The 18,685-nt window shown below is 42.7% G+C and overlaps 1 protein-coding gene across 1 annotated transcript; it reads left to right on the top strand.

The window, feature by feature from the left end:
- Nucleotides 1-1,622: 1,622 nt before the first annotated feature.
- Nucleotides 1,623-17,209, top strand: LOC124967978 (uncharacterized). The gene is made up of 6 exons (XM_047530395.1): nucleotides 1,623-1,654; nucleotides 11,098-11,253; nucleotides 11,945-12,459; nucleotides 13,162-14,228; nucleotides 14,853-15,216; nucleotides 16,731-17,209. Exons 1-6 carry the CDS (start codon nucleotides 1,623-1,625, stop codon nucleotides 17,207-17,209), a joined length of 2,613 nt encoding a protein of 870 aa, XP_047386351.1.
- Nucleotides 17,210-18,685: the final 1,476 nt, after the last annotated feature.

Here is an 18,685-nt window from a genome sequence, read left to right as displayed (position 1 = left end):
CCCTCAGCACTTACAGGATCATGCTGCTTCTCTGCTGGGTTATGATGAAGAACTACAGATCCAACACCCCTACTCTGCCTGGTGCTCAGTGATACCTCTGCCTTTCCTCAGGATTGGGATGAGTAGTGTGAGATAGGAGCTTCCACATGCAGACAGTGATTGAGAGGAGACACAGGCATGGAGCCCACTGTACTTGGCACACCCTGAATGGCTGGAGGCACTGGCTCCTTATTTACTATCAAATGACCTTAGAGGCTCTGTGCATAGACCTAACAATTAGTCAAATTGGTACTTGCTTTCATAATCTCTAGGGACTTCCTAATATTAGTAGAGAGAGAAGAAGAGAATATTAATGTCTACCAAAAGTTCCTGGGGTCTTCGTATACTCAGGAGAGAGATCTTGTGCATTCTTCACATACTTTATTTTCTTTTTTCATTTTCTTTTGCTTTTGCTTTCTTTGGTAAAATATAAAAGCGAACAATGTTTACCTTTTTAACCATTGTTAAGTTCATAGTTCATGACATTAATTACATTTACATAATCATACAACCATCACCAACAACCATCTTCATCAATTTTTCATCTGTTCAATCCAAAGTTTGGTATGCATTCAAAAACTTTCCATTTCTCCCATCCCAACATTGGTGAAGGGATTCATCACTGAAGCCCCCACATTTTTTGGGAGAATGTGATGCAGCTGAACTAGATACATTTCAAGAACTGTTGAATAAAATAAGCATAAAATAGACAAGTGAGATCCACAGGTAGATATGATTTTATTCATCTCACCTGATAGTGGGAGTCTCAGATTACTAGAATAACTCTATAATAAGAGAAAAGAAATACTTAACAAAAAAAATAACAACAACAAAATAAAAACACCCAACAACAAAAACTATTGCACCACCAACAAAATACATGACTGTGTGTTTGGTGATATTGAAAGAACAGGAAAACTTAACTTGAGAAACAGAAGAATCTAGAAATTTCCACAGCCTGGAAGGAGGTAAGTTGTAAAGCCTGCCAATTTGCAGCAAGAGACCCAAGAGGCTAACTAAATTGTACATAAAAATTAGGAAACCATAGAGTGAGGGTTCCTGATGACTGGGTAATTGGGAGATAACAGATGGCTACATCTGGTCATAGTTCACCACAATCAGATGCAAATCTTCTCTAATTAAAAAAAAGAGAGAGAGAAAGAGAGATTGAGAGAGAGAGAGAGAGAGAGAGAGAGAGAGAGAGAGAGAGAGACATCCTGCCTCATGCTTGCAGTCCAGTGACTCAGGAGTCTGAGGAAGGATGATTAGGGGTTCAGAACCAGCCTGAGCAGCTTAGTGAGGCCCTGAGTAAGTCAGCAAGACCCTGTCTAAATAAATATAAAAGTGGGCTGGGTATGTAGCTCAATGGTAAAACACGCCTGGGTTTCAATACCTGGTACTGAAAGAGAGCGAGAGAGAGATCTGTGTCAGGTGGCCTGCCAAGGAGCTGGCAGTGATGTAATATTGGATGTCCACAATCATCCTGGACCATAGTGGAGATGACACTAACATCAGCCAAGGACAGGCTGGAGAGAAATAAGTATATGGGGGTTTGGTGTTGGGAGTCATAGTTGACAGCCAGGATGACGAGCTGGTTCCCAAGAAGAATGACCAGGTACATGAACAGAAATACTCCAAAGGGGACAGACTACACCCTACGTCCTCTGAGAGTCCCAGGAGATGGAATTCTGAGACACGTGGTAGGTTTTGTAGTTATATATTGCTTGCACTCATTTTGCAAAGAAAAGAGAATTACAAAAATGAAATAGTGAAGCATTCAACATTCCTTATATGTTTTCAACTCAAGAATTCACAAGTATTCATTCTTGAAATCCTCATACATTTAGTAATATTTCTCATTTTTTACCATCTAGATATTTTTGAAACTCTTTCATTATTGGCTTCTGTGTTCACATATCTAACTTACAGACACCCAACAAGTCCATCTTCACAGTAAAATATGGCCTACTCATTTAAGAAAAGTGGACAATTGAAGGTATGTTTACCACTTTAAGAAAAAAGTTCTGATTAAAGAAATTATGTTAGTTATATTTAATTTTTTATACCAAGGCAAGTGAAATATATTCTTTTGTCATAAGATATTTATAATCAAACTGTACTGCTTGAACACTAGTTATGATGACTCATAAGCAGAAAGTATTGCTCCGTGCCCATTACATTCTATGATTTCCATCATTGTTTGGTGTGAATCATTTCTCTCCTTCGTGAATGTAATGCTTAGTCAAATACTGCTTTTCTTCAGAGTCATTGACTCCATAATTACCCTCCTTGGCTTTGGTGGATTTCATTTATTTATTTATTTATTTATTTATTTATTTATTTAGGTGCTGGGGAATGAACCCAGGGTTTTATGCTTGGGAGGTAAGCCCTCTACCAACTGAGCTATCTCCCCAGTCCTGGTGGATTTCAACTTTGACAAATATGGTTAGTTTAAATGTGCATGAGGAAGCTGAGCATGGTGGTGCACACCTGTAATCCCAGCATCTCAGGGAGCTGAGGCAGGAGGATCCTGAGTTGAAAGGCAGCCTCAGGAATGGGAGGTGCTAAACAACCTAGTGAGAACTGATGTCTAGATGAAATACAAAGCAAGGCAGGGGATGTGTATCAGTGGTTCAGTGCCCCTGAGTTCAATACCCAGTGCCAAAAATATATACATATATGCACATGATGAATGACATCACTGAACACAAGACTGTCATTAGTGTGCACTGCACCTGACAAAGGTTTAAAAAAGAGAAGACATGCTAGGAAACACTTTAGAAATTTTTCTTTTATAAAAATTAATTTGTATCCACCCAATACAACTCAATTAAACATCTGTTGTGAAGATAAGTCTTTGTTTTTTGCTTCTTTATGCAGTGTTCTGTAACAGGCTGCTGCTCATACTGCTTCATTGTTTTTCTGTTATAATTCCTTTATTTACAGGTGAGAATTCTAGCACCTGGGAAGGCTCCAAAGTGCAGGTTTGAGTATCCACATTTCATGCTCAATAGATTTTATTGACCGTCCTTCCTGAGACAATCTCAACAATGCCACTCCTGGGTGTATTTTGTAAGAAAATGAAAACAGAATTGTGAAGAACATCTTTGCTCCCATGTGCATTGCAGCCACGAGATGTGGAAACAAACAAACTTCCTGTCCACGTGAGAAGATTAAGGAAACGGGTTCATGCACAACAGGGAACACTCTCCAGCCATTATCAAGGATGAAACCCTGTGGTGCATTAAATGAAATAAGCCAGATCAGAATGACAAGTATCACATGGTCTTGTCCATAGGTGGGATCTAAAACAGGTGATCTCACAGACCCTGGGAGTAGCACGGGGGTGACCAGAGACTGGGCAAGGTAGGCAGGAGGCAGGAATGGGGAAGAGATGATCAATGGACATTAGGTAACAGCTGGGTATGCTCCAGAATTCTGGGTGCTATTGCCCAGGATAGTGCCTGCAGATAACAAGAATCTAGTGTGAATTTCTTAAAGCCAGAAAAAAGGATTGTGAAAGCCTTCAGTATAAAGAAATGACAAGTCTTTAAACAGACAGATGTGCTTAAACTGACTTAGAAGTTATTGTTCATTTTTTCACTCTACCATGAAAATAGAAGGGAGACCATTAGGGTCTAGGAAATGTATCTGGAGGATGGAGGAAGGAAGGGTGAAGGGAGGTACAGAGGAATTAACTCAATCACATTATAGTATGTGCAAGTATGAACATGTCACAATGATGTGTAATGTATATTGATGGATTATAATGTATAATTACATGTCACTATATGCATAATTATTATGTAACAATATGAATTTTAAAAGTTACTCTACCTACAATATATGTAATTATACATATTGAAATATAACATTATACTATTAACATGTACAATCTTTATGTTGTTATATATCATTAAAATAAATTTAAGAAAAAAATAGTACACAGAATCTGAATTGACATTTTTCAAACACAACATACAAATGAACATGAAGAATGTGAAAAAAATTAATTTTCAGCATCACTATCTATCAGGGGAATGCAACCATAAATCACAATATCACTTCACACCCATTGAAATGACAGTCATCAAAAAAGCAAATGATGTATAATCAGAAACATGACAAATTATACTCCATTTATATATGATCTATCAAAAGGTGAATGCATTCTACAGTCATATATGACAAATTAGAACAAATAAAAATATTAAAAAAACAAATGATAAGTGTAGGTGATGACTTGGAGAAGGGATTATTAAATGCTCTTAGTGGGAATGTAAATTAGTGTAGCCATTATGGAAAATGCTGTGGAGTTCCCTCAGAAATTAAAAATAGAACAACCCTATGCTACAGTAATTCCAAAGTGGGTATAGATCCAAAAGCTCTGTAATGAATATTCAAGAGATACCTGGACTCCCATTTAGGAGGCATTAGTCACAATAGCCAAGATACAGAATCAACCTAAGTGTCCGTAGTGAGAATTATAGGTACAGATGTGGTCCACATACACAAAAGAACACTACTGAAGCATGAAAAGAAGGACCTTCCTTCATTTTCTACCACATGGAGGAACCTGTGTGAAATGCTGTTAGGAAAAATGAGCCAGGAATGGAAAGACAAACACCATGTGACTCACATACATGTGGAATCTAAAAAGTGAAACTCATTGGCATTTCATGAAAATCAAAGGGAGATCAGTAGAGGAAAGGGAACAGAGGGTGGGAGGTGGGAAGGGAGGGGAGAAGAGCTGGGGAGTGTTATTGACCAAACTATATTGTTCTGTGCATATTTGCAACAATGAATCTCCTCATTATGTACAACTATAATGCACCAGTAAATATGTGGAAAGAGAAAAATAGAGCTCTGAAATAGGGAGAAAGTCAAACTCATGGAAACAGGAAAATGCTGACTGGCACAGTCTCTGGAGTGGGGTTGGGGAGACATGTTTGTCCAAGGACACAAAATTTCAGTTAGGATGAACAACTTCATGGAGAGGATTATACTGAATACACGTAATAAATTGTGTAAACAAAACCCAGACAAACATCCTAAAGAATGGAGGAAATATTTCGAAAATGTATATCTGATAAGGGACTTTTATCCAAAATATATAAGATCTGAAATAAAATTACAATCAATCCAATTGCCAAATAAGTACCAGTTTGAAAGACATTCCTTCAAAGATTTATATACTGCCAACAGCACATGAAAAGATGCTCCATTAAGTCATAGGGAAAGGCAAATCAAAAGCACCTGAGCCAACTCACAACCCATGGGAGGCTATAACTTTCATGAAATTGAAAAGACAAACTATTGGCAAGGTGGTGAGACTATCAAGACCCTCTTGTGTAAATTGTGTCAGCTATTATGAAGTGCATCGGGCTGTTCCCCAAACAGTTAAGTGTACCATGGCCATATGGCCAGTCTTAATCCTACAGGTATAATTCAAATAATTGGAAACAAATATAGTCAGTGTTCAATGATGGGCGTAGGTTGTAAGGAACCCATTGCTAGCTGACTTCATCAATGTGTGAACATAAAAGCTCACACTGGAACAAACTAGAATGGCCACAATGTCACTGTGTGATACATGTTTGGGACCAATGTCATTCATGGTGACCATCCATGAAAATGACCTGATGAGGTTCATGAATGTACTCAAATCAACACATAGGCATGAATTTCCATAGCAGCTCTATTCATAATAACCAAAACATGGAAATTATTAAATGACCATCAGCAGATACAGGGATAAATACCTCATGTGTATAAACATGGTGAACTATTATTCGGCCATAGAAAAGAGTGGAACAAGTTAACATTTACTAATCGATCAGTCAAGAGCATGAAGGAAAGTGGAGATGAGGAAGGAAGGGATAAAGAAAATGAAAATGTGTTTTACAAAACAAAAATAATGAATCAGAGTTTCCAAAGGCATCATATCAGTATAAATCCTAAGAACAAAACTGAAATGAAAGGCAGAGCAGATCCCAGCTTTCAAGCTAAAAATAAAACATTGCTCATGGAGGAACTAGATTAGCAGAGTTGGGAGCAAAGGCTCCACGTCAAGCCTAGAGGACTCTCCATTCAAAACTTCCTCTTCCTTTGAGGAAAGTGTGAATGAGAGAAAATATTGAAAGCAAAGGGTTTTCAGGAAAAAAAGCCATATACAAAAAGCAACCAGCAGAGTCATGACAAGGTTGCCAATTAGCTGTGATAATTTTATTTTGGTTCCTCCAGAGAAGGAAAAAAAAAAAAAACATACAATGAAATTTAGTTGGAAAACAGTAGCATTCAAGGAATAATTTTTCAGGGAACCATATCAGCATATAATATAAATTATTGAATTATTAAAGGAAGCCTGATAAATGCCTTTAAAAGATTGTTCAATCCCCAGTACCTCTCTCCAAAAAATAAATTAATAAACGTGGAACACTGTGGACAATGTACAAGGGAGAGAAATAAATGCAAATATTTATAAGTACCAAGGTGAAGTTTCTTTGGGAATAAAGGAAATTAACCACATTCTTTAAAAGATAAAAAGTACCAGGGTTTGTAAATTCACAGCAACAGCTTAAAGATCTGTGCTGTCCAACTAGTTCTGAAGGTAGCGATGCAAGAAGGATCAAAGGCTGTTCTGCTGAGGAGTCTCCCCAGGGTCTCTTCAAATCCTTGTTCCTCAGGCTGTAGATGAAGGGATTCAGCATGGGGGTGACCACAGTGTACATCATTGAGGCAATAGTGGTTCTTGGGGAACAATGGGTCACAGCAGAACTGAGATAATCACCAAAAGCTGTTCCATAGAACAAGGAGACCACACAGAGGTGAGACCCACAGGTGGAAAATGCCCATAGAGGAGGACATCCTCAGTAAGGAGCAGACAAGCTGAGAGTAGGAAAAGAGGATCCCAGTGACAAAAAAAAAAAAAACCTATCAGGGCAGACAAGACATAAATAAAAATGTTATTGACCAGGGTATCAGAGTGGCCACACTGAGAAGCTGAGCCAGTTCAAAGAAGAAATGTGGGATTTCAGTGCCTGTGGAGAAGTTCAGTCAATCCAATGGTAGAATATAAATCAGGGAGACCCAGAACATGATGAGCCAAGGTGTCAGAACCAGGAGGACACAGAGCAGGGGTTTCACAATGACTGTGTAATGCAGGGGATGGCAGATGGCCACAAAGTGATCATAAGCCATTATAGTCAATAGGAAACATCAACTCCACCATAAATATTTTTAAAAAATAACTGAGACAGGCACTCAATGTAGAAGATGCTTTTTTATTTTTTCTCTGTATCTGGATGTTCACCAACATCTTTGGGACTGTGATGGAGATAAAGCAGATAACATCAAATGATAGGCTGGAGAGGAAGAAGTACATGGGGGTGTGGAGGTGGGCATCAGAGCAGATGGTCAGGATGATGAGCAGGTTCCCAAACACTGTGCCCAGGTACATGGACAGGAAGAGGTCAAATAGGATGGGCTGAAGGTATGAATTCTCTTGAGAGGCCCAGGAGGAGGAATTGTTATAGGACTGTGTGGTTCCCCATTTCCATGTACCTGGTTTATCTTCTGTGGAAGGAGGTAAAGAACAATTAAGGAGCAGGCAAGAAAACCTCATGTGAACTGTTATTTAAACTCTTGGATCAGCATCCTTCATCCTGCGTTGATACCTGCCAACAAGCACAATGACTCTGCCACCTGCCAGCACTTTTCTCTCTTCAAGAGCATAATTACTCAGACTTTCTTAAAATCAGCAGCAACCTCTTTTTATCAACAACTGCCTAGTTTTAATTCTCCTTTTACCATCTATCCCTGAGAACTACTCTTTTCATATGACCCATGTTAATTTCCATACTCTTTTATGCTAAAGCTCTTTAACAGTGCTTAAACATTGATTTTTAATTTTAACAACCTTCATTCTGTGATTCGAGATTCCATAGTGACATGAGAGTTTTCTCAGTGCCCCTTTGTGTTGTTACTATGAACGTGTGGCTACTGCCATCACCTGATTTGTGAAGTTAAAAATGCTTTTATTTCTTAGTTGTAATCTCAGAAATGATAACTGTCATTACAGTTAATAACCATTCCATAACATTACTCTTTTATGACATTTTGGATATATAAATTTCTTAATTTACATAAAAGAGCTCTGATTTTAAAATGGGATGTTTGAATCAGATTTCCTGGAGAAGAAATATGCTCTACCAACGTACCATCTTTGTGAACTCAATGAAGTTATCCAAACTCTCTTACCTACCAGCAACCCTCCTCTATAGCAGTTGTCCTAAGTATTCACTGTATGGCAGGATCGAGGAGTGAAAATAAGTGAGCTGATATAATTTCTCTACTATGGTTTCTGTAACATTGAATGGGTTTTACATAAATGTGAGCTTCTTTTTTTAAAATCTGGATGAATCTGTGGTTCATGCCTATCATTTCAAAATATCCCTCCTCACCTAGTGAGAGTGAGTTATTATCAATTCACATAGCTTGATAACCTCTTCTAACTGCCATAGAGCACTTCTACTTCATGGAGGTCTCAGAGAATGTCTGCCCAGTGAATTCTTCCAGGAAGATGAAACACATGGGGACTCCACAGCAATAAAAGGCGAAAAATGGAGCCACCATTAACATCGAACACAAGTCACAGCAAGACTGTGTGCTTGTGTCCATGTGCTTGAGTGGGGTGGACTGTATTAAAATCATTGAAGTCAGTAGCCAAAACATATGATAAGTTCAATCTGAAATATTAAAAAACTATGTAAATCCACTCATCCCATAAAAGTGAAAGAATCTAAGTTTCAGAAATAAATGTTTATACTCCGTGACAGAAACTGTCAGTATTATGAATGCTTCAGCCATGAACATAAATTCAAGAGAGGCAAACAGTCGCCAAGGACTGAATTAGTGTGTGGAGCTGGGTAGGAAGTTTTCCCCTGAAATAGGAATGTCTGAGCTGAGAGAGGAAGGACGGGACATTGTTAATCAGGAGAAGTAAGGAAAGAAGGAGCAGTCCAGACTGAGAGAACAGAATGTGTAGTTTCCTGTCAGATGGTACAGAGCTTGGCATAGAGGGATGCGATGGAGACTCATGGTAGCAGGGACAGAGTGTGTGAGCCCACTATGATCTTCCCTTACAACACTCTCCCATTGGTAAATTCACGTTCCTTTGTGGGTCTGAGGTTGACAGTTTTGTCTGATCATGTGTCTCTCTAGGACTTAACATGGTGCCTATCACATGGTAGGTGCTGAACAAATTCATATTTTGGAAGTCCAGTAAAGATGAAGACCAAAATGTCTACTATTACACAAAGGAGAAATGTTCCCATGTATCATGCCTGAATATAGGAACAGAATTTAATAGCAATGTTAAAAGGATATACATTTGTGTCTGTTTTAAATAAAAAATACAGGATGAACAAATAACACCAATTCCAGGAGTGGAGCCAATTTAACATAAATATATTGGTTTACACAATTCATCACAAACTAGTTTAATAAAATGCAATCACACCATAAGTACAATATAGAAAAATAATTTTAGGACATTTCACAGGCATTTCTGTGGAGAGCCTACACAGTCCACTATGAGTACTGACATTTGCTGACCCAGTCTAGGACTGTTTTATTTTATTTTTTTAATATTCTCATCTGTAGATGGACACAATACCTTTATTTTGTTTATTTACTTTTTTATGTGGTGATAGGGATCGAACCCTATGACTTTCATGCTAGGCAAGCACTCTACTGAGCTACAACCTCAATCCAAAAGGGCTGTTTTAAACCAGATAAAATGGGACAGGTCACATTATAATATTACAGCCCAGTAAGTGAAAACAAACACACAAAAACTGCTGCTAGACATGGTGACTCATGCCTGGAGCCACAGATAACCCAGAGCAAGTTAGCAAGACCTGTCTCAAAAAAAAAAAAAAAAAAAAAATTAAAAATAAATAAATAAAAATAAGAAGTGCTGGAAATTTAGCTCAGTGGTGTAGCACTTGCCTAGCAAGCATGAGACCTTGGATTAATTTCCTAGGACTACAAAAAGAAACACACACTACAGTAGTCGATTTGAACTCATGAACATTCCAAGGCAGTATCCCACAATATTAACTGAAAGATAGAGACACCGGCTTCCCCAAATTGCCCACAGCCCTGCTCTTCCGCACCTGTTTAAACACAAGCTTTCCCAAACTGCCCACAGCCCCGGTTGTAAAAATGGTAAAGAATGTATAAACACAGACCTCTCTCGTCTTATCTGTGAAGGCCAGGGGAGCTGACCTGAGAACAAACTTTGCTAACGATAACCCTCCTCCCGGAGGTCAGAGCAACTCAGAACTTAAGATAACTTGCTTTACAATTGTATATGTTAGCTATTTAGGAAGAACACTGTATAACTGCTTGCCTTTTATTATATAAACCCTGCTAACGAAGGCTGCGGGGCCTCTCTTAGCGTCACTGGTTAAGGACGCAGAGGACCAAGCTCGAGCTTGCTAATAAATGACTCTTTGCTGCTTGCATTGATCGTGGTCTCTGGTGGTCTTTGCGGGGTCTCGAGCCTTCGGGCACAACATATGGGGGCTCGCCCGGGATACCCCAAACCCACCTAGACACCTGATCATAGAGTCATTCAGCCGGTGAGTAAGGCATTGCCGTGTGTTTTCTGGTCTGGATTGCCTGCAGGTTCTGGTTCTGGGCTGGCACAGTCCTGGCGGACGCGCTATAGGACCCCAGCAGGGTCTCGGGAGACGTCCCCTCGACCCGTCGGGCGACTTTGTCGCATTTTGGTGACTCTGGCATCTGGGCAGCTGTGCTGCATTTGGGCGACTTTGTCGCATTTGAGTAACTCTTTGTCCCATTTGGGTGTTGTATTGTGCCTGGGCAACTCTTTGAGATCGGAAATTGTTTTTGTTGGCTAGCCAATTTTTGATTTAGCGCGCTACGTGTCTGTCTGTTTGTGTTTTGTACTGTGTGGTCTTTACTCTTGCCTTCTATCAAGTTCTTCATTGTGTTAGTCTGTTACAATTCACCACCGTTCCTCACTCCCAGCTCCTCTTCCAGCGCTCCTGTGGCGGCGGCGGCAGCAGCGGTGGCGGCTCGGGGCGGGCGCCAGCCACATCCCCTGGCCACATCCCCCGGCAGCGGCGGCGGCTGCGCACCGTTCCTCACTCTCAAACTTCTCATCTCCAATCTGGAGGAAGACGGGTCTATAGGTCTCCTGATAGAAAGGAGCAATACTAATCAATGGTCAAATTCATTTCATCCTTTTGGAATTATACAGGAAACAGGTTTTCAACCGGATAGACGACCAGCGGCAGCTCTCTGCTGTGACGACATTTCCAATCCACATCGGCGTCGTCTGGCTCGGTTTCTTTTTTACCTAACCCTTACATCTCTTCTCCTCTCAATAGTTGGATATCTAATTGTTATAGAGATGGGCCAAACTCAAAGTACCCCTTTGACTATCATGGTCAGCCATTTTGAGGAGGTTCAAGCCAGAGCACGTAATTTGTCAGTTGAAATCAGTAAAAGAAAACTTGTAACTTTTTGCAAGTCAGATTGGCCCACCTTCCAAGTGGGATGGCCCCCAGAGGGAACCTTCCACCTCCCAACTATCCAAAAGGTCAAAGATAAAATCTTCCAATCAGGAAAAATTGGCCACCCAGATCAAATTCCCTACATTTTAACCTGGGAGAACTTGGTAGATAATAACCCTCCAACCTGGCTTTCTCCCTTCCTACCACCGCCGCCCTCCCCCACAACTAAGATGCTTGCCCTAAAGAAGTTAGATTCATCAGAAAAGCCCACAGCTCCCCACCCTATTCTCCCGGAGGATGATCCAGACCCCCTTCTTGTTAATCCTCCCCCTTATATGCAAGCCCCTATTCCTCCTCAGGACCCAGGACCGGAGGCTACAGAAGAGAGAAGCGGCTACGTCTGAAAACGAGGAAGAAAGAACTGGCTCGGGAGGGCTGGCAAGGCGAACGCGGAGCCGAGCTCAGCGGGCAGCCGGCCCCTCCCGACCAGAAGCTCCAGATTCCACGGTCGCTCTGCCGCTCCGAGAAACTGGGCCGCCAGACAATGCTGGCAACCCCCGGCTTCAATATTGGCCCTTCTCTACAAGCGATTTATATAATTGGAAAAATCAAAATGCTAAATTTTCCGACAATCCTAAAGACTTGATTTCCCTTTTAGATAGTGTCATGTTTACACATCAGCCTACTTGGGATGACTGTCAGCAGCTACTCCGGATTTTGTTCACAACCGAGGAACGTGAAAGAATCCAGATGGAAGCCAGAAAGTTGGTCCCAGGAGACGATGGACAACCCACTGTAAACCCTGATTTAATTAATGCTTCTTTCCCCTTGTCCAGGCCTCCGCAAGATGAATGGAACTATAATACGGCTGAAGGTAAGGAGAGACTCCGGGTTTATCGCCAGACTCTAATGGGGGGTCTCCGAGCAGCAGCTCGCAAACCCACTAATTTGGCCAAGGTGTATTCAGTCATGCAAGAAAAACAGGAATCACCTTCAGCTTATTTAGAAAGATTGATGGAAGCATTTAGACAGTATACTCCTATGAATCCAGAGTCCCCAGAGAATCAGGCAGCAGTAGTAATGAGCTTTGTTAACCAGGCAGCACCGGACATAAGGCGTAAGCTACAAAGAATAGAGGATTTGGAAGGGAAAAGTATTCAAGACTTAATGAGAATAGCCCAGCGGGTATTCAATAACAGAGATGCACCAGAGGAAAAGCAGCTTAGGGCTACTAGGGAGATGACCAAAGCATTAGCAGTAGCAGTGCAGGGAGGGAGAGCAGAAAAAGAAGGAAACAGACTCCCGAGTAATCGACCACCACTTGGGAACTCCAGAGTGCATGATCTGGGTCAGAATCAGTGCGCCTACTGTAAGGAGGAAGGCCATTGGGCTAGAGATTGCCCTAAAAAGAGGAACCATAGAACCAGAGATGGTAAATGGACAACTAGGAGACCATCAGTCCTGGTCACCCGAGATGAAATGCATGATTAGGGGCGACGGGGTTCGGAACCCCTCCCCGAACCTAGGGTAACTCTGAAAGTGGAGGGGACTCCAGTGCAGTTTTTGGTGGATACAGGAGCTCAATATTCAGCCTTGACTGACCCTCAAGGAAAGATATCAACAAGCACCTCATGGGTGCAAGGGGCTACAGGGATTAAAAAGTGCCCTTGGACAACCAAAAGAACAGTAGACTTGGGAACGGGAAAAGTGTCTCACTCGTTCTTAGTCATACCTGACAGCCCCTATCCCTTGTTGGGAAGAGATTTATTAACCAAAATCGGGGCTCAAATTAATTTTCACCCTGAAGGTGCCCAGGTAACCGATGGGCAAGGAAAATTGCTACCTATGCTAACTCTTACTTTGGAGGAGGAATATCGGTTACACCAGCAGCCGCGGTCCCCTGATAAAAACATTGAAGACTGGGTAAGGCGGTTTCCAGATGCCTGGGCAGAGACTGGGGGAATTGGGTTGGCTAAACATCGGCCCGCCCTCTATATAGAAATAAAACCAGGAGCTAACCCCGTTAGGGTTAAACAATACTCCATGCCCAGGGAAGCTCAAATAGGAATAACCCCCCATATCCGGCGACTGCTGAACCAAGGAGTACTACGTCCTTGCCGATCGGCATGGAACACCCCCCTGCTTCCAATACGGAAGCCTAACTCAAACGAGTACCGCCCAGTTCAGGACTTAAGAGAAGTAAACAAAAGGGTGGCAGACATACACCCTACTGTGCCTAATCCGTACACACTTCTGAGTGCGCTTCCCCCTTACAGACAATGGTATACGGTGCTGGATTTAAAAGATGCCTTTTTCAGCCTGCCTCTAGCTCCAAAGAGCCAAGAGCTATTTGCCTTTGAATGGACAGACATTGATGAGGGTATAAATGGACAACTTACCTGGACGAGATTGCCGCAAGGATTCAAAAATTCTCCCACCTTGTTTGACGAAGCTCTACATGAGGACTTGGGTGAGTTCAGGCAAAATCATCCCAACCTAACTTTGTTACAATATGTAGATGATCTCCTTATAGCTGCTGAAAACTGGGATGAATGCATCCAAGGGACAGAAGATTTACTCCAGACACTGGGCACCTTGGGATATCGGGCGTCAGCAAAGAAAGCTCAAATCTGCAGACCTGAGGTAACATACTTGGGCTATCTCCTAAGGGAAGGCAAACGATGGTTGACACAAGCCCGCAAAGAGACTGTTCTAAGAATCCCAAAGCCCCAGTCCCCACGTCAAGTAAGGGAATTCCTCGGATCGGCTGGCTTCTGTCGACTCTGGATCCCAGGGTTTGCGGAATTAGCCAAACCACTGTATGAGGCCACAAAAGACAAGCAGCCTTTTAATTGGACAATAGAAGCAGATACAGCATTCCAACAAATCAAGGATGCCCTCTTGTCAGCCCCAGCTCTGGGGCTTCCCGATGTCGTCAAACCATTCTTCCTCTATATAGATGAAAGTAAAGGGATCGCAAAAGGAGTTTTGACTCAATACCTAGGCCCCTGGAGGAGACCAATAGCATACTTGTCAAAAAAACTGGATCCAGTGGCTGCGGGCTGGCCCCCATGCCTACGTATGATTGCAGCCACAGCCCTAATGGTAAAAGATGCTGATAAATTGACAATGGGACAAGAATTACATGTGGTCACTCCACATGCTATTGAGGGAATCCTGAAACAACCTCCAGATCGATGGCTCAGTAATGCTCGGCTCACACATTATCAGGGCTTATTACTTAACCCTCTCAGGATTATTTTTCAGGCACCCTCAGCACTCAACCCTGCTACACTGCTTCCTGACCCTGACCTGGACACACCCATACATGACTGCTCGGAAATCCTAGCCCAGGTTCATGGGCTCAGAGAAGACCTGCAAGATTATCCGCTGCTTGATGCAGATGCAGTATGGTTCACGGATGGGAGCAGCTTTCTACATCAGGGTCAAAGGTATGCGGGTGCAGCAGTAGTGACTGAGACAGAGGTGATTTGGGCTGAGCCCCTACCAATAGGCACCTCTGCCCAGAAGGCAGAACTGATAGCCATGACTAAGGCCCTAATGATGGGAAAAGACAAAAAATTGACTGTATACACGGACAGTCGTTATGCCTTTGCAACTGCCCATATTCATGGGGCTATTTACAGAGAAAGGGGAATGCTAACTGCAGAGGGGAAATCTATTAAAAACAAGGAAGAAATTGTGTCCCTGATAGACGCCCTCTGGTTACCCAAGAAATTGGCTATCGTACATTGCCCTGGGCATCAAAAACCATCTGATCCAGTATCCAGGGGCAACTGCTTAGCAGACAAGGTGGCACGTGAAATAGCCCTCCAGAGAGACTTGATCACGGTTGCTCAACTCCCAGACTCTGGCCCACGAACCCTCCCAAAAGACCCAACCTACACGGAAGAGGACTTATCATGGATTCGCCAGCAACCACTAGCCCAATGCTCAGATGGATGGTGGAAAGACTCTGAAAACCGGATAATACTTCCAGAGCTGATGGGGCAGAAAGTGTTGTGCAGGCTCCACCAGACCACCCACATGGGGACAAGAAAATTACAGGACTTGATGCTGCAAGCAGGAATTAAAATTAAAGGTGTACAAAATAAGATAGAACAGATCGTCAAAAGTTGCAGGGTTTGTAAGTTAACAAATGCAGGATATAGCAAAGGGGAATCCGGAAATAGATTAAGGGGGGATAGGCCAGGGGCATATTGGGAAGTTGATTTCACTGAAGTAAAACCTGGAAGGTATGGGTATAAATATCTATTAGTTTTTGTAGATACTTTTTCAGGATGGGTTGAAGCATTCCCCACCAAGCGGGAAACGGCGCAGATAGTGGCTAAAAAGATTTTAGAGGACCTCCTGCCAAGGTATGGATTTCCCGTGATGATAGGGTCTGACAACGGGCCAGCGTTTACTTCACAGGTAAGTCAGGGGCTGGCTTCAGTACTTGGGGCAAATTGGAAACTGCATTGTGCTTATCGACCCCAAAGCTCAGGACAGGTAGAGAGAATGAACAGAACTTTAAAAGAGACCTTAACCAAATTAACCCTGGAGACTGGCGGTAACTGGGTGGCTCTCCTTCCCTATGCCCTATATCGGGTGCGTAATTCTCCCTATAAGATGGGACTCACCCCTTATGAAATCATGTTTGGGACCCCGCCTCCAATACTCCCTGATCTGACTAAGCGGCTTTTAACAGAAGAAACTGTGGATGATTTTGAACTTTTATCTTCCCTCCAGGCCCTGCAGAGGGCCCACAGAGAAGTCTGGCCTAAGCTCAAAAGTCTGTACGAGTCAGGCCCGCCTCCTGTTCCTCACAACTTCCACCCGGGTGATTGGGTCCTAGTGAAGCGACACCGACAGAGTAACTTGGAGCCGCGGTGGAAGGGCCCCTACATGGTCATTTTGACTACACCCACCGCCCTCAAAGTCGACGGCATCGCCTCCTGGATTCATCACACCCATGCCAAGTTGACTGAACCCCTTTCTGACATCGTGCTTCCTGCCCTAGACGACTCTGCCTGGAGAGTGGACAGGTCTAAGGACAACCCACTGAAGATCAAGCTTTGCCGCCGCAGACTGTGACTATGTTCTTGCTTTTACTTTGTTCTTTCATTCTTGCCACAACCATAGCTGTGGCTCCAGTTTTTGGAGCCACCAACTTGAGCCCATATCAGCCTTATGAAATCACCTGGGAAGTAACTAACCCAGCGGCAAAGGTTCCCAGCTTGACTGTGACTGAATACCACCCTTTATGGACGTGGTGGCCTGAACTGCAAGTAGACCTTTGTACCTTAGCAAATGGGGCTTTTTCAGTGCGAACAGGTACTATTAGTGTTAATGAAGAATTACATCTAAGTAAGCGGGCCCTTACAGATACAGTTAGTGGGAGAACAAGAAAATTTAACTGTGCTTATACCCGCGGGAGGGAGGAACTTCAGCGTCTCCCCTTCTATGTGTGTCCTGGTTATTCTCACCAGAAAGAATGTGGAGGGGAAGAATCTTATTTCTGTGCTAAGTGGGGATGTGAAACTACAGGGCAGGCTTATTGGATAAAAGCCTCTCGTGACTTAATTGAAGTCAAGCGAGGGAAAAAAACCAGATTCATGTAACAATAGGTGTAACCCCCTCTCCATCACCTTCACCGATAAGGGAAAGCGGGACAAACAATGGATAAAAACCCGATCATGGGGGTTACGCCTCTATGCTGAGGGACCTGATTTGGGGGTAGTGTTCACTGTTCGAATGATTATAAAGGTTTTCACCCAGCCATTAGGGCCTAACCCCATATTATGAGGGAGTAGCAGTGCAAGCGCATGTTACTATCTCCACCAAGCTCCAGGATTGCCGCTGGCGATCTACACAGTCCCTAACCCTAGAACAAGTGTCAGGGCAAGGGCTCTGTTTAGGAGCAGTGCCCCATGCCAGCCGGTCCCTCTGTCGTTTGACATGGAAAATCCAACCGGAGGAAGAAAACTCTTTTATAATCCCCCACAACGATACATGGTGGGCTTGCTCCTCTGGACTCACCCCCTGCGTCCACTGGAATGTGTTAAAACAGTCAAAGGATTATTGTGTTCTAGTCAGATTGGTTCCACGGCTAATTTACCATGAGCACCAAAGTTTTATGACTATGATTGAACAAGGATGGGGCCTGAAACAAAACGCTATTCGACACAAACGGGAACCTATTACCACATTAACTCTTAGTCTGCTGCTCGGGGCTAGCTTGGGAGGGCTAGGAACTGGAGTAGCATCCTTGGTTACTCAGAACAGACATTACTCCAATCTAAGAGCAGCGATAGATGCAGATATGGAGCGTTTGGAAGATTCAATCTCTCATTTAGAACAATCTTTAACTTCCCTAGCTGAAGTGGTCTTGCAAAACAGAAGAGGTTTGGACTTAGTATTCTTACAACAAGGAGGCCTATGTGTGGCTCTAGGGGAAGAATGTTGCTTTTATATAGATCACTCTGGAATAATTAAGGATAACATGGCAAAAGTCAGAGAAGGACTAGCAAACAGAAAGAAAGAACGGGAAGCTAGTCAGAACTGGTTTGAATCCTGGTTCAATTTTTCCCCTTGGTTAACTACTCTGGTGTCTGCTGTGGTAGGACCCCTATTATTGTTGCTACTAGCTTTAACTATAGGACCTTGTATGGTCAATAAGTTAATTGCTTTTATTAAGGAAAGAATAAATACAGTACAGCTAATGGTGCTAAGGGCCCAATATCAGCCCGTGAAGCCGCAGCAAGGGTTAAAGTAATAGAGACCCAAGATTGGCTCTCTAAATGCTCTTGGAGAGGGGGGAATGAAAGATAGAGACACCGGCTTCCCCAAATTGCCCACAGCCCTGCTCTTCCGCACCTGTTTAAACACAAGCTTTCCCAAACTGCCCACAGCCCCGGTTGTAAAAATGGTAAAGAATGTATAAACACAGACCTCTCTCGTCTTATCTGTGAAGGCCAGGGGAGCTGACCTGAGAACAAACTTTGCTAACGATAACCCTCCTCCCGGAGGTCAGAGCAACTCAGAACTTAAGATAACTTGCTTTACAATTGTATATGTTAGCTATTTAGGAAGAACAC

The sequence above is a fragment of the Sciurus carolinensis genome, chromosome 17 (genome assembly GCF_902686445.1).
Source record: "Sciurus carolinensis chromosome 17, mSciCar1.2, whole genome shotgun sequence".
NCBI lineage: Eukaryota > Metazoa > Chordata > Mammalia > Rodentia > Sciuridae > Sciurus > Sciurus carolinensis.
This window is presented reverse-complemented; position numbering and strand designations above follow the sequence as displayed.